This window comes from Vulpes lagopus, chromosome 3, assembly GCF_018345385.1.
Source record: "Vulpes lagopus strain Blue_001 chromosome 3, ASM1834538v1, whole genome shotgun sequence".
NCBI lineage: Eukaryota > Metazoa > Chordata > Mammalia > Carnivora > Canidae > Vulpes > Vulpes lagopus.
The window spans coordinates 16,312,122-16,336,670 of NC_054826.1; the positions used below are offsets into that span (position 1 = coordinate 16,312,122).

The 24,549-nt window shown below is 37.3% G+C and overlaps 1 protein-coding gene across 7 annotated transcripts in view; it reads right to left on the reverse strand.

Moving 5' to 3' along the window:
- The window catches only part of RANBP3L (RAN binding protein 3 like), a 250,703-nt gene extending 226,943 nt beyond the window's left edge, over positions 1–23,760 (reverse strand). For 4 of the 7 annotated variants that reach the window (XM_041750194.1, XM_041750192.1, XM_041750191.1 and 1 more), the window contains exon 1: positions 23,640–23,753. Coding sequence is in view for 2 of the 7 variants with exons in the window: in XM_041750195.1 (XP_041606129.1) it covers positions 11,804–11,850 (47 nt within the window). In the remaining 5 variants the exon portion in view is untranslated. Of the gene's footprint in view, positions 1–11,803; positions 11,932–23,639 lie in introns of all 7 variants that reach the window. The other 3 variants (XM_041750195.1, XM_041750188.1, XM_041750190.1) reach the window with 2 other exon arrangements.
- Positions 23,761–24,549: the final 789 nt, after the last annotated feature.

The window sequence follows — 24,549 nt, forward strand, 5'->3', positions numbered from 1 at the left end:
CAAACTCCCATATTATCAAAAAAAGGCCTTTTGGCAGTGAAGAGGAGAAATGTAGGTGCTTGAGAAAGGAAGCTGTCAGCATGCTAGGAACTGTCTGCAGCTGCAGGTATACTCAGGTGAGAGAAGGTGACATGGGGTGGGGTATTAAAAGCATCTGCTATAAATAGAATATGTGTCAAGTCTCATGCTATATTACAGAAAATAGAGGTTTGAACAAAAGCTTCCCAGGCATAAGCAAGATTAAAAGAAATTAAATAGAAGCTATATAGAGCTACAACAAAAAGAAGATAAAAGAATATACATGCAAAAGACAAATGAATTACTTAAAGTGGACTAGAACTCAAGAAACAGAAACAGGTTCTCTTAGAGTGTGTACCATAGAAGAACTGAATAAAAACATTACTTCAGTAAAATAAGAATATAAAAACAAGATAACAATATGGCATGGAAAAGGAGATGCAGAATGAAAAAACACATTAAAAAATACCCAAAACCCCTCCCCATCTATATCAGATAAGTAACCAAGGTCTGGCAAAGGATGAAATAGATATGCCTGAATTTATTTTTTTATATGCCTGAATTTTAAATTAATAGTATGGGGATCCCTGGGTGGCGCAGCGGTTTGGCGCCTGCCTTTGGCCCAGGGCGCGATCCTGGAGACCTGGGATCGAGTCCCACATCAGGCTCCCGGTGCATGGAGCCTGCTTCTCCCTCCGCCTGTGTCTCTGCCTCTCTCTCTCTCTGTGACTATCATAAATAAATAAAAAATTTAAAAAAAAAACAAAAAAAATAAATTAATAGTATGAAGGGGTTTCTTAAGATAAAAAAAAAAGTGAGTATATAAGAAAAACAAAAGACATGAAAGGAATGAAGACAACATGATAGGGGGGGACAAAGACAATTCATCCTAAATATATTTGCATCCTCAAAGGAAAAAGAAACAATAGTGGGGAAAAATGTATTCGGGAATGTATAATCAGGGGATCCCTGGGTGGCTCAGCGGTTTAGTGCCTGCTTTGGCCCAGAGTGTGGTCCTGGAGTCCCTGGATTGAATCCCACATCGAGCTCCTTGCATGGAGCCTGCCTCTCCCTCTGCTTCTTTTTCTGTGTGTCTCTCATGAATAAATAAATTAAGTCTTAAAAAAAAAGGGGGGGGGGCAGCCCTGGTGGCCGGCGGTTTAGCATCGTCTTCGGCCCAGGGTGTGATCCTGGAGTCCCAGGATCGAGTCCCACATCGGGCTCCCTGCATGGAGCCTGCTTCTCCGTCTGCCTGTGTCTCTGCCTCTGTGTGTGTGTGTGTCTGTCGTGAATAAATAAATAAAACCTTTTAAAAAAATTAATTAATTAATTAATTAAAATTAAAAAAAAGAAATGTATAATTACATGATATTCCCCTTGAATGAAAAAAGAACAGAATCTGTAAACGGGAAAGCGCATACTACATACCAGGTGAAATTGACACAACATGACATCATGACATAGTTTGATTAAACTATTAAATTTCAGGAATAAAGGTATTTGTGTGTTTACCACATTTCATAATAAAATATGTAAGTTTAAAAAATAAATAAAGGAAGACTTCTGAACAGGAAAAATGTCATATATAAGGGCAAAAATTCAGGATGACCCCAGACTTGTACCTAGAAAATTTAATTCCAGAAGATATTGGAATAATGTGACCTAGTTCTAAAGAGTATGTCCACAGATAGACAAGCATAAAAAACACAAATAGAAATTTTCAACCATGTAAAATCTTAGGCTTCTTTAAAAATACTGAACTCTGGGAAACAAACTGAGGGTTGCTGGAGGGGTGGTGGATGAGGGAAAGGGATAGTTAGATGATGGGCATTAGGGAAGACACTTGATGTAATGAGCACTGGGTGTTATACACAACTGATGAGTGGCTAATTCTACCCCTGAAACTAATAATACACTACGTGTTAACTAAATTGAATTTAAATAAAGAATTTTTTAAAGCCCCATATCTTCCAAAAATACTACTTAATGATGAAATCTAGCCCTGTAAGTGAGGGATCAAAACAGTGCATAGGGGCAGCCCAGGTAGCTCAGCAGTTTAGTGCCGCCTTCAGCCCAGGGCCTGATCCTAGGGACCTGGGATCGAGTCCCACGTTGGGCTCCCTGCATGGAGCCTGCTTCTCCCTCGGCCTGTGTCTCTGCCTCTTTCTCTCTGTGTCTCTCATGAATAAATAAATAAATAAATCTTAAAAGAAACAAAAACAGTGCATAGCTCAGGAACCTGAAATGGTAAAAAGCAATGTAAAAAGGATTAGTAATGTGTTCCAAATCTATTTAAAGTAGCTCTAAGCAACCGGATAAATACTTTTTTTGTTTCAGAGAAAAACATAAATATTGATTGAACAATTAAACAAAAGTCATTAAGGATATAATGGAGCTGAAAACACTACAAACCAACTTGACCTAATATTTATAGAACATTATGCCCAACAATTTCGGAATATGTACTCTTTTCAGCCCATGTGGAACGTTTATAAAGAAAGACCATATACTATACTATAAAATAAATCTCAATAAAATGAAAAGTATTAAGATCATACAGAGTAATATCTGTGGCCATAATGGAAATAATTAGAAGCCAATAAAGGAAGATATATGAAAAATACCCAAATGTTTGGAATTAACAATACATTTCTAAACCCATGGATAAAAGAATAAATCACAATAGAAATTAGAAAATATTTTAGCTGAATTAAAATGAAAAAAATAACAAAATTTGTTGGATGAAGCTAAAACAGTCTTACAAGGTAATTTAAACAATATTAATTGTTTAAATAATTCTTTTTTAAGAAACATCTAAAATCAATGTGCAAAGCTTTAACTTTAAGTCAAGAAAAGGAGAGCAAACTAAATCCAAAGTAGAAGGAAAAAAATACTAAAGCTAAGAGCAGAAATTAATGACACTGCTAATAGAAAAATAACGGAAAAATCGACAAAAACAAAGTCTGTTTCTTTGTTTTTTGTTTGTCTTTTTGAGAGAGAGAGAGGTGGCCAGAGGAGCAGAGAAAGAATACTAAGCAAGTGCCATGCTCAGCACAAAGCTCAATGAAGAACTCAATCTCAAGACACTGAGATTGTGACCTGAGCTGATATCAAGTCAGACACTTCACCAACTAAGCCACCCAGGTGCCCCTAAAGTCTACTCTTTGAAAGAGTAAAATGGATAACTCTCTAGCTAGAGACATTACAGCTATTAAAAAGCTAATTAGGAAATATTATGAACAATTTAGATTCCATAAATTTGACAAAACAGATGAAATGAAAAAAATTCATTCATACTATATGATCTTTATATGTGGAAAAAAAACAGAACAAAACACTACTTGTAGACACAGAGAACTGACTGGTGCTTGCCAGAGGCAGAGGGTGGGGGGTATGGGCAAAATGGGTGAAGGTGCTCAAAGCCACAAATTTCCAGTTACAAAATACATAAGTCCTGGGGATGTAATGTACAGCATGATGTCTATAGTTAATAGTACTATATTGTGTTTGAAAGTTGCTATATTGTATTATATATTTGAAAGAGTCCGCTTTAATGTTCTCATCACAAGAAAAAAAATCCATAACTAAACTTGCGGTGATCATTCCTCAGTATACACAAATATCAAATCATCATGTTGTACACTTGAAACTAGTAACACATTATACCTCAAATATATCTCAATACTAAATAAATAGATACAAGGATAGATATCATACAAGGTATCTCCTCGACCACAACAGGATGAATTTAGAGATAAATGAATAATAGAAGGAAAACTGGCAAATTCACAAATTTGTGGAAATTAAAGAATGCTCTCTTAAACAACAAATGGATCAAGGAAGACATCACAAGGGAAATTAAGTAATGCTTAGAGATGAATGAAAAGAAATACGCAAAATACCAAAATTTGCAAGACACAGTGAAAGCACTGTTAAGGGGAAATTTATGGCTATAACTGCTTACATTAAAAGACAAGAAAGTTCACAAATCAACAACCTAACTTTATAATTTGAGGTACTAGAAAAATAACAAATGTAGGGCTAGAGCTTCACAACACTGGATTTGACAATACCAAAGCATGGGTAACAGAAGGAAAAATAAATTGGACTTCATAAAAATTTATTAAATTTGTTCATTAAAAGATACTATCAACAGAGTAAAAAGACAACCCACAGAATGGAAGAAAATATTTGCAAATTAAATCTAATAAGGGTAATATCCAGAATATACAGAGAACTTTAAAACTTAACACAAAACAAGCAACTCAATTTAAAAATGGACAAAAGACATGAATAATCCTCCAAAGAAGATATACAAATGGCTCATAAACACAAGAGAAGATATTCACTGTCACTAATCAATAGAGAAAGGTAGATCGAAACTACAATGAGATATCACCTCATACTAATGGGTAGCTACCATGACAAAACCCAAAAAATTAGTGTTGGGGAAGATGTGAAATAATTGGAAGCCCGCACACTGTTGGTGGGATGTAAGATGATGTAGTGCTGGGGAAAACAGGATGGCAGTTCCTCAAAAAATTAAAAATAGAATTACTCTATGATCCAGCAATTCCACTTGTAAGTATATACCCAAAAGAACTGAAAGCAGGATCTCAAAGAGACTTTTGCATATGCATGTTCGCTGCAGCATTATTCACAATACCTAAAATGTGTCAACAACCTGAATGTCTGTCAAAAGATAAATGGATAAAAGGCAACCTACTGAATGGAAGAAGGCATTTGCAAATGATGTATCCATGAAGAGTTAGTGTCCAAAATATATAAAGAATTTATACAACTCAACACCCAAAAAACAAATAATCCAATTTAAAAATGGGCAGAAGACATGAATAAACATTTCTCCAAAGACAGACAGATGGCCAACAGACATATGAAAGGATGCTCAATATCCCTCATCATCAGGGAAATACAAATCAAAACCACAATGAGATATTACCTCACACCTGTCAGAATGGCTAAAATCAAAAACACAAGAAGTACAGATGTCAGTGAGGATGTGGAGAAAGGGGAACCCTCTTGCACTACCGGTGGGAATGCAAACTGGTGCAGCCACTGTGGAAAACAGTATGGAGGTCCCTCAAAAAAGTTAAAAATAGAACTACCCTATGATCCAATAATTGTACTACTGGGTATTTACTCAGAGAATACAAAAATACTAATTCAAAGGGATGCATGCAGCCCAATGTTTATTGCAGCATTATTTACACAGCCAAATTATGGAAGTAACCAAGTGTCCATCAATAGATGAATGGATAAAGAAGATGTCATATATACACAATGGAATAGTATTCATTCATAAAAAAGAATGAAATCTTACCATTTGCAAACAACATGGAGGGAGCTAGAGGGTACAAATGCTAAGTGAAATAGGTCAGTCAGAGAAAGATAAATGCCATACAATTTCAGGCATGTGGAATTTTCGAAACAAAACAAATGATCACAGGGGGAAAAAGAGAGAAGCAAACTAAGAAAGAGACTCTTAACTGTAGAGAACAAACTAATGGCTACCCAAGGGGAGGTAGGTGGGGGGGGATGGGTGAAAGAGTTGAAGGGGACTAGGAGCACACTTATCATGATGAGTGCTAAGGAACATACGGAACTGTTGAATCACTATATTGTACACCTGACACTAATGTAACACTGTATGTTAATTATACTGGAATTAAAATAAATAAACAAACCGAGTGGTAGGGAGTTCATCTTTCCTTTTTCATTCTTCTCACCTTTTCCTTTAAGTCCTTTTTTTAATAATATTTTTTAACTACTTCTAGATATTTCACATTACGTTGTTAGTGCTTGGCATGTATTTTCCTCCAGGTGTTAAATGAGTGGCATCTTGCAAAGCTAGACAACCTGGTGCCTGCTTAGAATAGCACAGACCAAGAGAAACCCATGTATGCCCTCAAAAATTAAATTCTGGAATAGGGATACCTTTTTTATGACTTGAGTCATGCAATGTTTTCTCCTTACCTAGAAATCTGAAGCAAATATTGCTCAATGTGGCATGAATATAAAAAGGGTTTTGGAAGGATCACAGCTTCTATTGGCAAATACCCAAAACCCCATTATCTGATTAAAAGCTTCTTCCAGGCTGCACATCTCTGTTTTTGTCTCCTGTGAAATCACCAGAAATTTCTATTGCTTTGTTAGTTTTGTCAAAACGAGAACTGTACTTTTTAGCATCTCTGTACCCTGTGCATAGCTTGTCATTGTTTTCTCTCTCGACTTTTTCTTTTTTGTTTCTGATTGAAGGAAATTGCTGATATAAAGACACTTTATGAATTAGAAGAGTCTCCTCCTCACGAGGCTGGCCCAAGCCTATAGCCACTGAGGGACATCTTGTCTTATATTGTGTGAAGTCGAAATGGAATAGGATACAACTATTATTACCCTGGTCAAAGAAAAGTGGTCAGGGATCCCTGGGTGGCGTAGCGGTTTGGCGCCTGCCTTTGGCCCAGGGCGCGTTCCTGGAGACCCGGGATCGAATCCCACATCGGGCTCCCAGTGCGTAAAGCCTGCTTCTCCCTCTGCCTGTGTCTCTGCCTCTCTCTCTCTCTCTGTCTCTCTCTCACTATCATAAATAAATAATAAAAAAAAATTAAAAAAAAAAGAAAAGTGGTCAATTTTCTGAAGGATTCGAAGAAATAAAACCAATGTGACAAAACAATGCTAATAATACTTCAGTGACCCAGTACAATTTAGAAATAAACTACTTCACATAAGTAAACTTCCCAGATAACTGAACATTGCTGCTGCCAGTACAATTATTAAATTTTAGTTTAATGTAGACATGATCTCGGTGCTTATGAAGTTTGTAGGGTGAGAGACCCCTTTAATTAATAACCTCACACTCCTCCACTTAGCTGAAATTTGGCCTGCCTTTTATAGCCTGTTCCCTTTTTCTGTTAAGAATCACCTCTCTCTAGCAGGACCTTGCCTCCCTGCTCCAAATTCCTTCTATTCTCCTATAGCACAGAAACGAGATGATTGTATTTGTTGAATTGTGTCCCAAATAAGAGCCTAGTGAAATTCCAGAACATGTTCCTTAGTTGTCCTCCTGCTATTGTTTAGGGAGGTCTAATGCCTCTTAAAATCTTTTCTTCCTTGGTAGGGCTGCATAGGCAAAACGTATCATTTTTTTCATTCGCTCATTCAACAAACAATTTTCATGTGACTCCATGCTCCATTTACTATTCCAACTCCTGGACATACCATAGCATGTGGAGTAGACACCAGTCCTTGCATATGTAAAGTTTAAAATCTAGTCAGGCAAAGGGATGTTGTGAAGAGAGCTTCAAAAAGCACTGTGAGAGCATGAAAGAGGGGAATTAATCTACACAGGCAACTCAGAATTCAAATTTCAAAAAGAAAAAAAACCCTGCATTTCGAAAGGACCACTTTGCAGCCAGGAAACCATAATAGTCCTATTAGAAGCATGAGTCAGAGGCTCTTCAGGGAATGAGTTGTTTCTGGCAGCAGGGGCCTGTTCTGGAAGCAGGTCTGGTCCCATGCGCAGCCTCACTCTCTGAGGCCCTAACAAGAGACCTGCTCCCAACCCCTTCACACCCTTCCCATCTACCCCCTTAGCTGCTATTCAAACAATCTGCACAAGTCATTGAGTTACTGGGGAAGGATGTGAGTAGTTGAGGGGTTTGGACTGGCATCCATAGCTGGCAGGAGAAAGATGCCCTGGCACATGGCTTCTCCTCCAGGGAGTCGTGGGAGTCAGCCTGGGAAACTTCTTTTCGAGAATAAATAACATGGGGGGATATAGAGTCCTCTCAGTACAGTTTTGAATTTGAAGAAATAGCTAAGAAAGAGAAATGTGACCATTTCCATGAGATGAGCATTATGGTCGCTGGTAGAAACATCAGATTTGCAATTTAGTTTAGGAAAATCTGAACCAGTATTTTCTATTCTTCTTTCTCTACAGTTCCAAACTTTGTGCCAGCAAAGTGAAAAGCCCTCCTCTCCCCACCCTGTACCTCCTCAAACCTCCCACTTTGTGTTTGTTTGTGAAAAGAATATAAGCAGTTGGCTGTCTTTAATGACTCTTGACAATAAGCAGGGCAATGGGCTAAATTATTTAAGAATGAAAAAAAATCTGGAAAAACATTTAACAAGCTAACTGGTGTTTTCTGATGTGTTCCAAAATGAGAGGCATTAAAAAGAAAGGCCTCTCTGCTTCCCATTCACGCAGGAACTCAAGATATCAAGTCCCAAACCAGGGACCTTGGAGCAGTAAGATGAGGTCAGCGTTGATCACATGAGTGGACTTTATCCAAAAAAACTCTTTGAAGGTATCCCTTCTGGTGACTGAACAGATTGTCCCATGAGGTGGAAGCAAACACAGATTTAAAAAAAAAAAAAAAAACACTTGGGAAAAGCCATTGCACATGGCACAGGGATGATAAAATGCCTGCTGGCTTCAGCTACTGATTGCAGGCTTCATGCCATTTTTTCCTCAACTCAATCTTACCCTAAACTCCAGAACCTTTGATTGTGAAGAAGAGTCTGATGGGTATCAAATGAGTCTGCTTATCATGAAAATGATATGAAGGCCACTTCATAAGAACCCAGGAGTTGAGAGTGCACTCATAATCAGAGACTCTCAGCTCTCCATTCATCAGAATAATCACTACCCAAAGCTCAGAAGCCTCCTCCATGCACATATCAGGTATAAATACTTCATAAATAGTCTTGCTAACACGAGCCTTATCCTGGACATAGAAGTCTGTTCACTGGAGGCCAGTTTCACACACTCTTTCAACATGTCTCTTGTTGACCTCCACAGACTATCTACTTGCTCATCCCACTCACACTTCATGGTGAACTTGAGTCCTGTCTTTTTCATGCAGCACTCTCTTCCACAATTAATAAACATTTTATTTCTACCTCATTTTTCACAGATATCTTTACTGCAGGGATTCCCAAATGACACCAAATTCATGATGTCTAACCTAACAACCTGTAGAAAACTAGTCACCTGAAACCTTCCCCTTGCTCCAAAGTAAAGAAAAGGGGAGGATATTCTCTATAAAACTTTTCACTCATGGCCAGGCTTCTCACCCCTCATAAGACCTGTGGACTGTAAGAGATCATTAAAATATCTAGATCACAGGTGTCAGCAATCCAGCTGATTGCTGATTCTGCTAGGAAAGAAATGGTCTGTGAGTTCCTCCCTCACCTAACCTCCCTGGCCTGCCTTTGAAAAGTTTCCACAGAATGGTGATAAGGTGTCCACATTTCCTTGTGGGTCTCTCCCAGGAGGGGTTCTACCCTTGGGAGTACCTTCAACCCAACATATATCCACCCCCCATACACCTTTATACCTCCCAGCTTTTGCCCTTGTTCTCTTGGTACTTAGAACACCTCTGCCTTCCTTTCCCGTAGACATTGCCCCAGCCTTCTCAAGTTTTGGCTCAAATGTAACTCCTTTCTTCACTTTCGCTTTACTGAACTTTTAGACAATATTAACTACTCTCTCTTCCCTTATTCCCAAGGTATATGATTCTTTACTCTATTTTAGAACTTAACAGTTGTATATAGTCAACTATTTATACCTATGTCACTCCCAGCCCCTGGAAGGGAAGAACTGTCTTATTTAATTGTTATATCCCCAATTCTTAATCTTATTGCCAATCCCATAGTGGATGTTCCATTAATATGTGGGAATAAACGTGAATGCCTAGAGGTTCTTGAAATGGACTTGGGTGCTACACTGTCCCCCACAGGGGGAAGCCCAGCCCAGAGCAATATTATGCTGTTTCTGATGTTAGCTAGTGACCCCTCCAGCTCACCCATATCAGCAAATTATTTCTTCTTATCACAACTCTGACACTCACTTCTGGTTACGCTTCCTCTGCAGACCTACAGCAGGCACACTTCTCCAGCTTTATTTTTGTGAACTCTCTGCACAAGCCAAGTGCTTGCCTGCCACCCTTGAGTCTGAGTTTCCTTATCTGATAACCCTACTTGTAGCACTGTTGCATGGAGGAAAATGGAAAGTATTTGTAAAAAGTGTTCTGGACCAGAAATATCAAACAATAATGCAAACAAAAGAAACTTTAAGTATGTATTTTATAGTAAAATGTATTTCTAATTAAAATTAGTCATGATACAAAAATAACTCACAGAATGTGAATGCAAAAGAGTCCGGAATATATCTGTGAGTGACAAAATAGATCAAGAAAATTGTAACAATACAAGTATGATTTTAAAAATACACTGGACTGAGAAGTTGCTGAATATTACCAATCATCAAAAGAAAAAAACAAAAACTTTTCTCCTTTATTCCATGCTTAGACACCTATTATTCTCTCAAATCCAATGTGTTCAAAACTGAACTCAGAATCTCTTTCCCAAATACTTCCAAATTAACTTGTTTCTAAAATCCTTATATTCCTTCTCTTGACAATGCCACTGCTATCCATCAGTCTCTCAAGCCTGGGAGACTCATCCTAACTCCTCTCCAGCCCTATTCCATCTGTCCACCCTCCACCTAAGCTAATCCAAGTCCTGTGGAGTCTGTCCTAAAATAGCTTGTGATATTTCTCTCCTTGTATACAAATTCATTGCCCCTACTTTCAGGGTCTTACCATTTGTCACCTGTTCTGCTTCAATTGTGTCCCATTAGATCTTCTGTCTACAATTCATCCTCCATAATGCTACTAGAGAGAGCTTCCCAGGATATTAACCTTACATGCCACTTAATACTATTCTATGGCTTGTAATTCAGATAAAAGATCAAATCCCTTAACATGTCATTCAAATTCTTTTATGATTTAGCCTCTACTTCTCTTTCAAATTATACTTCTGTGCTCCTTTACATATCTTCTACTTAGAAAACCTCAGACCTTCTCAAAGGTGAGCTTCATCCTGTGTGTACAATAACAGTGTGCGCTCACCTTAATTAGAGCATCTGTCTCACACATTGTCATCCTCCTTCCAGTTAGGTATCCTCCCTGCCAAACTACACACTCTTGGCTTGTCACCTAAAATTTTTACATGAGGATACTAAGTAGAAATCTCATTCCCTCCTCATCCAGGCAGGAAGCTCATGAGTTAAGTGTTAAAAAGTAGAAGAGAATGAGAATGGGAATGGAGGAATGAAGAAGAGGTCAGTCCTGACTTTGGAAGAAGAAAAAAGCAAGCCTTGTAGCCCCTACTGCTGGATGAAGAAAGTAAAATACCATACCCAGGATAAGCTTGACCACATGACCTCAACAAGGATCAAGGAATTTAACCCCTGATATGAGTCATCTTAAAACAAAAGAGACAGCAAGTCTTCTCATCAAGACATTTGGGAAAGGCAACTGACCAGAAGAGCCTTTGCCTGATGGATACAGACAAATCCCACAACACAAATGTTTCACAGTGAATTATGTCTTGACCACATGCCAACAGGTGATTGCATTGGAAGAACTACAGCTTTTTGTTTTGCTTTTTTTAAGAGTTCTTAAAATGTTCTCATCACTGAAATCTCCAAGGGCAGATAAACATTTCAAAGTCAACACTGGCCCAAATAGAGTAAAAACAGATCACAAGAACAATAATGCTTGGTAAATTAAACCAGTTAAATTTAGGTGTCTCCACACAAACATCCTCATCATTGGTCTCAACATCTAATCAATCCCAAGTTTATACCATAAAACATAGGACATTCTAAAATTCTACTTCTTTAGGTAAGAGACTTACACAAAGAAAATTATTTTATCCATATACTGTGAAAAAGTATGCCTAACTCTTCATAGTGTCTCACCTCCCATGCCAAGAGAAAAAAACCCAAGGAGTCATTACTGTTTTCATGATGGAAGAAAACTGGAAACCATGAGAAGTCCATCCACTGATGAGCACCAGGATCTGCAGCAGTTGCTGCTGATGAAGTGTCTGTGGAAAGCAAGTGGTTAAATACTGAGGTACAATACTTGGTTATTGCTGCAATAGTGGTGACTCATGATATCTGTGTTGGCCACCAATCTTCTGAAGAAAGGGACTTTGATACCAATGCACAGCTATGCCATGAGCCTGGCAAGTGTTTTGTCGCATTGGAGTATAGAAAAGTAGAAAGATGGGTTAAGGTCAACAGGACTCACTACACAAGGGTACACTTACTAGTTACTGGGCTTATTCTAAAAGATCATACATAGCTGTTTTTCAGAGGTATGTCCACAGTGCAAAGGAGGATATCATATCTATGAGCACTCCTCATCGTGCATCTTGCAGACTTGTGCCAATCTGTGAAATGTTTGTGGCTAAACCACCATGAGACATATTGGAGTATGCATTTAGAAACCTTGATAGCAATTTGAGGCAGCCATAACACTCAAGTATATAATTATAAACTCAGCTTATAATATAGCAAACGGAGCAGTTCGGGGGCTGTTGATTCTGTTGAACTGCATGTGGCATGAGCTACAGTCTAGTGATGAAATAGGCTCAGGTTGACACATGAAATATTTTAAGGTTAAGTTTGCCAAGGGTAACCCAAATACTTATACAAGTCATTTAAAATCTTTAAAAATTTTTATAACATTGTCCTATTTCAATTGTTAATTATATATATATGTATACTATATTTTTCCTTTATTAGGTAAATTAGAGAATAATATTTGTATTACCACTTTCATATCTGATATTGGCAAGGTAGCTTGTGTTTTCTGTAGATAATTCAGGAAAAAAATTATTTAAAAACAACCATTTGAAGGGTCTGGAGAACAATCATAAGCCGTAGAAACTGGATGTTAGTCAACCTTTGAAAGAGAACTGAATTTTAGAAAATTGTTTTTGTATAGATTTTTGCCTAAGGGTACTCCCCAGTCCATACGAGCCTAAAGCAACTACAGCATAAGCAGAAAGTCCCAGTCTTATTGGTTTGAGGAATCAGAGTATGGAATTCAAAGAAAGGTTAATAAATTGAATAAGGAGGGGTCAATACAAATCACCCAATATAAAAAGAGCAAAAAAATATTGAAAGAAGATAAAAAGGAGAGGAGGGGGTGAAGGCAAAAAGATTTGAAAAGAAGAAATAAAACAATCCTCAACTACAACATCATAAATGTTAAGTTGGAAGCTGTTAGGAAGCTACAAAACTATGAAAACTAGTATGTGATTTATTCAAAATCACAGGATAAAAAGTCAATACTTAAAAATCTATTGTATAGGATTTTTATTACTAACAGCAAACAATTTAAAAAATCAACCTTAAGAAAAACTCAATTCACAATTGCATCAAAAAACATAAAATACTTAGGAATACATTTAGCAAAATGTACAAAACCTTTACACTCAAAACCACAAAATATACTGAGATAAAAATTAAAGACCTAAATGAATGGAGAGACATACCATGTTCATGGACTGAAAAACTCAGTATTATTAAAATTGATCTATAGATTGACAGCAATTCCAGTTACAATTTCTGCAGGAATTTTTATAGACATTGATAAGATAATTCTAAATGTATATGGAAAATGAGAAAAAAACTAGTATAACCAAAATAATCTTTTTAAAAAACCACAAAGTTGGAAGACTTATGCTATCTCATTTTAAGATTTTCTATAAAGTTACAACAATCAAGACATTATGATAATAGCATAAAGATAAACAAATATCAGTGCGGAAAAAAAGAGTCCAGAACTGTACTTACACAATTAATTGGCTTTCAACATGGACACCAAAGCAATGCAATGAGAACAAAAGGAAAGCCTTTCAACACAACTACTAAAACAACTAGGCATATGCATGAAGCAGAAATGACCCTTAACTCCTATTTTATCATTTACAAAAATTAATTTGATATAGATCATAGACCTGACAATAAAAACTAAAACTATAAAGCTTCTAGGAGGATCTAGGAGAGTATCTTCATGACCTTGCATATGAAGTTCTAAAGCAGGTAAAACTAGATTATGGTGGTTTTTAAAAATCAGAAAGAAAAGAAAAACCACCTTTGAGGATGTGTATTGTGGGAGGGACTTATGTGCTGTGAAAGGACAAGAAGAAACTCACTGGAGTGAGTGAAATGCTCTTTACCTTTGCAAGGATTGTCACACATATATATCCATTTGAAAATCCCATCACATTGTACTTTTGAGATTCTACACTTCAATATATGTAATATTTGCCCAATAAAACTGTAAATGTATATTAAACTCTAGCTAATAAATTTGCTTTTCATAGTGATATGGTTGAGCAATTCTGAAGCTACCTTCTGTATATTCTAGGCATGAATGAATGAGTAATTATGCTTTAAACATATAGAGAGGGAGAACACTAGAACGTATCCTGTGGTGTTGGATTGAATTGGAAATATCAGCATGAATTCATGGCTTTATACCCATATATACAGAGAGTGAGCAAGAAACTCATATATGTACATGCTTGTGCATACACGTGTGTAGATGTATGCATGTGCATCTGTGTGTAGTTGCACAATCACTGAGAAGGTTTATAAGCAATGACTCACATGTAACAAGAAGCACAGCTAGTTATCAGATCGTGGTCTACAAATACCACTCTTTACTAAAAAGACAGGGATGAGAAAAGACTGATTGCAGGCTTGAAGCAGTAGGAGGACAGGATGATCTTGTATGACCTCGTGCTGAAAATTAAGGAAATGCTTAAAGAATAAGAGATCATACCAAAGAACAAGAAGCCAGCTAGCTTGGAGGAGCCCCATTGGTCAAATCTGGGAGAATTGATAAAATCAACTGATGTTAAATATAGTGGGTAAAAATTGGATTTGTATGACCTCCAATTAATTCTTACAAAATGTATCTATGCCTTCAGGAGAGAGATCTGACGGACACCAACTTATCCAAATGATCTAAGTCAGTATCACTAATATTGGGACAAATTGACACCCAGGGCCTTCAGATGTGATGCTCTGAGAAGGAATATCATGTTATCCCTGCAAAAATGCATGGCCTGAAATTCATCATACCCGAACTGAGGGACCTTCTACAAAACAGCCAGCTTGTTCTCTTAAAAAATGTCAAGGTTAAGTAAAATGAAGATAAACTGAGGACGTATTTCAGACTGAAGGATACCAAAGAGACTTGACAACTGTTGCCATATGCGGTAACTGGATTGGATCCTGGATGGGAAGAAAACAGCTACAAAGGATATTATTGAGACAAGAGATGAACTCCAGAGATGAATTATAGCTTATGGTGTTATATTTATGTTAAGTTTCTTGAATTCAATATCCTTATTATCAGTAAAAACATGTGAAATGATTTCAAAGAAAAGGGGCATGGTGTCTTAAACTTAAACTTAAATGGTTCATAAAGATTTTGTGTACATAAATACACTGATATGGGAGTGAGAAAGAGAAAAGAGAAAAAGCATTAAAGTAAGTGGAGCAAAAAAGAAATGTTAAGTAATACTGCAGCCCCTTATAATATTCTTGCAGCTTTTCCCTAAGTTTTAAATTGCATCCAGATAAAAACCTGACAAATAATTAAAATTATCTAACTATTTTGGAATATTAAATGACAAAAAAAAAAAACTGGTGTTCTTTTATTGGAGAACTTGTAAATTATTTCCAAAAACAAAATTCTTTCAGGGCACGAGGGTGGCTCAGCCAGTTAAGTGGCCAGCTCCTGGTTTCGGCTCAGGTCAGGATCTCCGGGTTCTGGGACTGAGCCCCAAGCCTGGCTCCCACTCAGCAGGGAATCTGCTTGAGGATTCAGTCTCCCTCTCTCTCTGTCCCTACCCTCCTTGCTTGCACGCGCTCTCTCTCTCTCTCTCTCTTGCACGCTCTCTCTCTCTGAAATAAATGGATAAATCTTTTCTTAAATAAATAAAATTCTTTCTTAAAAAGTTAAAATTAATGTATCTGAGTATATTAGAATAAACTAAGTCTTGACCTTAATTACCTAAACATTAAAAACAATGAAAGTGAAATTAATAACCCATCATTGGTATTTTTGTGAAGAATTTTTAAGTGTTCAATTATTATTTTTAATTTTCTCATAAATTTGCCTTCAATATTATTCATAGTTGAATTTTATGATTAATAAATTTGACATTTGGGATCCCTGGGTGGCGCAGCGGTTTGACGCCTGCCTTTGGCCCAGGGCGCGATCCTGGAGACCCGGGATCGAATCCCACATCGGGCTCCTGATGCATGGAGCCTGCTTCTCCCTCTGCTTGTGTCTCTGCCTCTCTCTCTCTCTCTCTGTGACTATCATAAATAAATAAAAAATTTAAAAATAAATAAATAAATAAATAAATAAATAAATAAATAAATAAATAAATTTGACATTTGTGACAACTTACACTGACCCCTTTCTTCTGACCATGTTTTTATCCAAGAAACTCCTCTCTCTACCAAGCATTCTATGAGCAGCTCTGAGCAAAATCTGCTAAACAGAGCCTATTCTCAGATTTTAACTTTTTAAATTAAGATCTGTTCATAGTTCAACCCACATATTTTTATAGGAACTTTATTTTTTACTCCAGAATACATTCTTCAACAAATATTTTTGTAAGATAAAATTCATTTTAAAAGGTGTTTTTCAATGATTTTTCTAAATAGTTCATCAAACTTAGATTATATAAAATCACAGGTCTTGTCAATTTCAATCCATTCCAGAGTAGAATATACACTTACCAAATTAAAATCAAAAGATCTTTATCAAAAGATTCTATTCCACATGTTAAGCTATTTCACCATCAGAGTTCTCATTAATTAATGTGTTTGCTCTTCCCTTGTTTTTAAGTAGATAAATATCAATATTTCCCTGTTTGTAAGCTTTGATTTTTAATAATTGCAGTTTACTATAAACTTGAAAAGCTAAAGATCTTGGCTATTCCCAATAATTTGGTTGAATATTTCCAACTGATTTTGGATAAAATGCAACCAAAACTTAGAGAAATTCTTCCCCATGATTGACACGTAAGTTGATTTTCTAAGTAATTCTTCAAAAAGCCCAAACATTTATAAAACTCAATTGATGATGCATGGCCAAGAGAAAATACATACTGCTAAGCTGAATTTTCTGCTTTTCAACATCAGCTTCACTGCACATGCAAAATTGTAATTCAGTTCCTCTGTGTATACACATAAACACTTGTAAAATTTAACACTATCAGTTTCTATTTCAATTAATAAAATACTGAAATTTGATTGAATGCAATTAGGAGTTGTGAATGCACCAAAATCAATTCTCATTATATTTCTGCTCCACAGATGTCTTAATTATAACGTGGTTTTCATCATGGTGCTATGCTCTGCCAAAACATGTATTCATAATATCACCACAGCAACAAATAATTTCACCTTCAATGTTAAATTTTTTACTACATTTATCACAGTATTCACCATTATATCAGATATTTTATCTTCAACAGATAAACTTATGAAGGCTTTACTTTGATTTCATGAGTTGTCAGATGGAAAAAAAAATTGTCATGAACTGGAATTAACATGACTGATTTCTGATTTGAAATATCTGATGACCCTGACAAAAACTGGAATTATTTAACTGTTTTTAAAACTCTTCTACTGCTAATAGAGCCAACACTTTAACATTGCTTTGTAAATACACAAGAGATCTTGAAATAAAAAACAATTGAAATTAATTTAGAAGAAGAGACATTTGATCTAAAAGTCACACTTCAAAGAGTAATGTGTAAGCACACCTTTCTGCAACTACACATGTTAAATTGTTTTCTTTGGACACAATCCTCTTGAAATAATTCCTAACTTTGAAGTAGGTGCTATTGCTTCTTCAGCAGATGTGTGCCCCTGCTTTTCATGTGTTTAATGACATCACTAAACCCTGGATGTCAACAAACATTTTGTGTAAGTTTTATATTCATCATCAACAAAACTGAGAAATGAATATTCAGGACCTTATTTTTCATTAAATATACTCTTTCAGGTTCTTGGGTTTTGTTTGTTTTGTTGTTGCTTTTGTTTTTTTTAGCTTGTTGCGGCTGAAAGTACTTATTGCAAAATTTTTAAATAGAGTTCCTAAGTAACAAATGACAAAACCATGTTAGCAAGAGAGTTTATACTATTTTTCTGTATATCTGTGTCAAGACTGTTCAACTTTTACATCCAGTACATATTTTGCATACACCTAGCATGTAATTTCCTGTGTTTCCCACTGATGGGCAATCTCATGGCTTTGTGAATCTCCCTGGCCATGGCACATATCTGAGCATACGCCACTGGTGGACTGGCCAACAGAGGCAACCACTTGTCAAAGAGTAAAAGGAGTTAGCTCAGGTATGGAAGCATTTCCTTTCAACAGTTAGCTCCTTGCATGCTATTCTTGAAAAGTAAAGGTTAATTACGTAACTTCCGGAAACAATTGGGAAAAGAGACAGGACTTTTCATTATTCCTCTTTCAGATTTAACCACATGTTAAAATAAAAACTCTGTTCACTGCACTTGTGTCTTACCTGTGACCATGGCAGAAGCTAAAAGCACAAGGTGGGATTGGGGGGGCGGGGGGAGCACAAGATGGAGAGCTACTCCATTAGTTTTCTAGGCTGCATAACAAATTTTCCTCAGCCATAAAACAAAAATAAGAATAGATCTACTCATGAAGTTGTTGTGAGATATAAAGGAGTTAATACATATAGATACACCCAGATCAAGGAAACTGCTTTTATCAGAATTAGGTGTTATCATTAGAATTACTACTGCTTTCAAGGGAAAAAAACCAATACACCACTCCTATGATTCCTTCAGTAAATCCTTGTTGATGAAATTGTTAGAAACCAACATATTTTCCAGATCCTACTCTAACATGAGTGCTCTCTTACTGTTCTATTTGCCGGTTCCTCCCTGCGGTTGCAGAGAATACGTCTATTGCTGCAACCACAGCGATTAGATTTCATGGGCAGCCGTGTTATATATTTGTTGGCTCATACTAAACTTCAATCTAAAAGTAAAAAGAAAGAAAGAAAACCGAAATATATTTCACACGAACTGTTATTAAGCCATAGTTTCTCCATTTCAAACTCAAACAGCTGGTTCTATGAGGATACATTCAGAATTTCCCATCTGTCTCCATTTTATCTAGTCTTGTTAGTTTCAGTCCATAGCTCTATTTCTTCTGAGATATTTTTCTGATTGTCTAAATTATTAGCTTTGGATTCTTTGTCACTAAGCATATAGGTTTGGATTCAAATAGCTCTAGGTTTAAATACCAGCTCTACCTTTCATTAACTATGTGGACTTGGGCAATTTTAGCCTAAGTCTCAGCTTTCTCATCTGTCCAGCGGGAATAATAATAAATATTTTGTTTCACAGGAATAATAATAAATATTTTATATCACACAAATAAGTAAATAACACAAATAAATAAATAAATAACACAAATAAATAAATAAATGTATTTCCTTGAGATGACCAAATGACAGCATAGCTGGTGTATCCCTCAATATTTTATTATGGAAATAAAATATTGCTATAACATGATAGTTACAACTATATAATATTAACATTAAGGGTTTTTATTTAGTATTTATTATAATAATAAAATATTACTTTGGAAAATGATTCAACAGGATAAGAATGAACTCTGACATCTCAGTAGAGACCTCCTTCCATGTAGGCATATGATTATTTAACAGTTGCAAACTGACCTATCCACCAATCTTAAAACCCTACCAGTAAGAAATGAGATTAATTTGTTAAAACAGTAAACACAAATTTTGGCTGGTTTTTTGTGCTCACGTCTTTCTTTTTTTATGTTTTTGATGCATTATTTTTTGTGCCTTATTCCCATTTTATTCTTCGATTCTTTACGTATGTCCAAATCAGCAAGTCCACCCCAGGAAGTAAGTTATGGGGTGTCTTCAGCTGAACACCATAAATAAGCATAGAGGGGAGCATCATGGACACATAGAGGTTCAGGTTGCACTTGATATGATGACTTTTCTGGCAGTAGTTCACATTCACTGAATACCTTCTAAGAACCAGATCCTTAATAAGAACTTTCTTGTTCTTACCATGTGCCAAGCATTCTCCTCAGGACCTCACATGTACAAGCCTATCTAATCCTATAACAATCTACAATTGATACTACTATTATCTCATTTACAAATGAGGAAACTGAGTCCCAGGAAGGTTAAGTTCTTGCCCAAGTGGTGGAACTGGATCACAAAACCAGAAAGTGTGGTACCAGAGCCCATGTTTTTAACTGCTTAGCTATGCTACAACTCCACTTGTACGAGACTGTACTGCCTTACCCAGTTATCTAACCAATCACCTCCACAACCCTGGAGGGAGCATGCTGGGAAAGAAATCTGCTGCCACTGAAAGCATGTATACAAACACTTTCTGAGATAACACATTCCAAATGCTGCAAATGCAGCAAATGCTCTTCTGAACAAAAAAGCTACTTATTTCAACTCTACACACAGGGTGGACATCCCGTATGTGTGGAGGTAACAGTCATGGCATTGCTTTGTTTGTAGATTCCCTCTCCTGTCCTGGTGCCTTGTGAAGTTCCCCTCTAATATCCTGCATTGTCTCACTCTGAGCTCACTTTCTCTCTCTTCTGCACTGCTTTCAAAGCACCCTATTCCAAAATAAATCCCCCCCACCTTTCTCCCTCCTTCTCAGTCCAGGTAGACTTTGGGGGATGGCAGGATGGAGGGGGCGTGGGGAAGTCACATTGAACCTTGCACATTATGTCTGAATTCTGAACAAAGCACAGTGCTTCTCAGGGCATTTCTCCCTCATTGCACAACCCCAAACACCCAACCCAGCTGTCTGTTCACTAGTGTTCTGGCAATCCCTACTTGGTTTATCTTTCCCTTGCCCTACATATATATATATATACACACACACACACCCTTTCATCATAGCTTTTCCCTTTGGAATACAAGGAGAATGGAGGTGGAGGAGTGATAACCACTATTTGTCACATTTTCCATGGTGCTAGGTAAACAGAACTTCATGAACAGCCACCCACTCCCAGACCCTCCCCTTCCTAAGTGCCCCTTCCCTACTGGCACTTGGGCCAAGTCCGACTGAGATGTAGTCAGCTGGCCCTGTCCCCCTTATACTTTGCTCCATTTTCTTTTCCTGTGAGTGCTTTTGCCACTACCACGCAGCATCAGGCCCTGTTCCAACAACTGCTCGTGGATGGTGCCCTTCTGCCAATGAGTGATGAATTCCCTGATGAATGCCAAAATCTTCCTTAAAAGTCTACTGGAGGAGTCTGCTCCTTAAGATTCCAGCTCATATCCTTCTTCCAGAACCACAGTAATGCTCTGGCACGTGCCAAATGCCCCAATACCCCAACTATACCCCTTCAGGGAAAAATACAATTCACACATTTAGCAAATGTAAACAAAGACTCTAAAAGATTAGTAACTAGAGGCGGAAAGAAAGGACCATCTTCGTCAGGGTCTGTTATACACCCCAGATCTACATGCATTATCTCCAGGTAATTATTTCTGCATCCACATACTGATGCTCACTACTATCAGGCAACTTGTCCTAGACCCTGGAGCTACCTGGCCACTCAACTCCAAAGCCAGCATTTTTTTTCACCAAACCAGGAAGCATACTCACCCCAGATCTCTCAGGAATAAAATCACTCCATCCATAGCTGATTAGTATTACTTCCATAGCTGCCTTTTCTCATCACTATTTAGAAGGTAATGACAATGTCTTGCTTATCTCCATAGTTAACTTCCTTTCTCTCATCTTGGAGTTTCTCAACAAGATTTGCTTTATGGAGATGTTTTAAGACAGACACCTGTCTCATAGCAGGAAACCTTTCATTAATACTCAGACTCATGAATAAAGGGGATTAGAGACAGCCTGCCTGTTTTCCTAGGTGATCTACTCCTCATCTGACCCACTCATTCAGCATCATTAAAAACAAAACATTTCCTCCTTTTGTTCTTCCATGAGATTCAGGAATAACTTCTATTATAGCACTTGTCACAGTGTGTTAATATCATTTTTTCCTTGTCCTATTTCCCTGCTAGAGTGGGAGCTCCTCAAGGACTGGAGACCATGGAATTCACCTCTGCAATGGATGAATGGTAGGTGCTAGATAAATGCTCCTTGAATAAATGAATGAACTGAAGATTGCATGAACTAAATTCTCCACTTGAAATAAGAAGTGGGGTAAGTTGATATTGGATACAAGATTGTCAGAGTCTAGATATGTAGGATGCTAGCATTTAAAGGAATTTTAGAAGTGAAGCCTAACTCCTCCATTTTACCCAAGAAGAAATCCAGAGAAATTGATTTGTCCAAAGTCACATACTTGGCCAGTGAACTGGATGTTGACCTCCGATCTTCCCAGTTCAATAAGTCCTAACCCTCTGAGAATTTGAAACAAAGAGGAGGGAAGACAGAAATCTCCCAAAGGGTCTTTCTTTCTCCTTCAGCCCAGGCTCTTTTAGACACCAGCCCCAAACTGCTATCCTTTCTCAGAAGCCTTATGTGAGGAGTCTGGGCTGAGATGGATGAAAGAAACTCTAACTCCACTGCTGCTCTGGTTCCTTTTCCCCAACTATTCCTTCTACTTTCAGGGATTTGCCTTCACATGAAAGGCAGACAGCTTTATATTCAAGGGCCTTTCATCTCAAAATTATTTAAATATAAAAAAATTTACTCAATATAAATGTCCAAAATAGGGCAACAGCTAAATAAGTCATGATACCGTTATACAATGACAAAATACAAAGTCATTGAAAAGTCATACTTTGGTAAAAATAATGAATTCATGCATGACATGAAAAAGTGTTAGCTCACAGTTAATGAGTGCTTACCAAATGTTAGGTACTAGCTAAGAGTATGACATACACTATCTTATTTAGTCTTGATGGCAATCTCTGAAGGAGATATAACTCCATTCTACAGATGAGTATATTGAGGTTCATGGAGATTAAGTAACTCATCCAAGATAACAAAACAAGTAAAAGCAGAGCTAAAAGTTTTAGAAACATTATTAGAATGATAGATTTTAAAGGTTAGATGTACGATTTCATGCATTATATTATTCCAGCCATCTATTTTATTAAAAGGAAATACCATAGAAGGCAGTTTTCTAAAGACGCGCAGTATCTTTCAAGTGTTCTACAATGAATAAGTATTTCTCTTATTGTTTGTCTTGTTCATTTATTTTAAGACATAAGAAAAGGGTTTTTTGGGGATCCCTGGGTGGCGCAGTGGTTTGGCGCTTGCCTTTGGCCCGGGGCGCGATCCTGGAGACCCGGGATCGAATCCCACATCAGGCTCCCGGTGCATGGAGCCTGCTTCTCCCTCTGCCTATGTCTCTGCCTCTCTCTCTCTCTCTCTGTGACTATCATAAATAAATTAAAAAAAAAAAAAAAAAAAAAGAAAAGGGTTTTTTAAAGTATTGCTCTCAGAGAAATGGCAATACTTAATTCGAATTTGGGGGGGAAAAGGAAAGCAAGAAGGGATATCCTATAGAAAAAAACAAGGGGAAAAGTCAAAGAGGCTGAGCTCCCTTGCTGCCCACACCATACTCCTCAAGCTCTAGCTCAGGTCCTGCCTTTATCTGTGAGAGTCTTCCCAACTCATGAACCTAAAGGAGGGAGACAGGAGCTGCTTGCCCCATATTACCAAGCACTTGCACACCTACCTTAGCCAGCTCCTAAAGATTTTCCTCAGAAGCACTCTGAATGAGAAATGCTGAAGTCTCCTATTCCATGCTGCATTTTTAAATCAAAGAGTAAGGACCCAGCACCCATCTCAGATCTCTTAGCTCTGAGAACTCATCCAGCCCCTGTACTCAGAATTTCACATATTGCACAAGGGGATTATGGAAGAGGCCAGGAAGGTCAGAGGTAGACACAAGAGACTCTTGCCCATTTTGTTCTCTGGGAAATATGTGTGAAACAACTGTTTTTAGACAGTGTACAACCAGTATCAGAGAACTGTAGCCCCCGAGAGAAGGGAAACAAATGAAATTATTTTGATGATGACCCCTATGATATTTTTCTCTGGAGGCATTTACCAGGCTCCAGGCCATGGAAGTGGAAAGCAAGCAGAGCACAGTGGTCTCACTGAGAAGAAGCGATCTGCAGTGAAGTTTACGTAAAGTGGCTGAAATTTGCAGGGCATGAAAACAGAACAATACAGAGATATAGCTTTAGAGCTCAACATAGGGGTCTTTTTGAGTATTTGACTGAATATTAACTTTGTGCATGCACAGGGTAATACTAACCTTGTGCATGCTTAGGGCAAAAATACATGAGACCAATCAAAAAAAAAAAAAAAAAAGAAAGAAAGAAAAAGAAAAAAAACAGAAACTTCACTGAATACCCAAGATTTTTTTTCACTGTGTCCTCCTTAATGCCCATCACTCCATCCCCCACCCCTCTCCCCTCCAGTAACCCTGTTTGTTTCCTAGAGTTAAGAGTCTCTTACGGTTTCCCTACCTCTGTTTTTATCTTATTTTTTCTTCCCCTTCCCCTATGTTTATGTTTTGTCTCTTAAACTCTGCCTATGTGTGAAATCATATGGTATTTGTCTTTCTCTGACTTATTTTG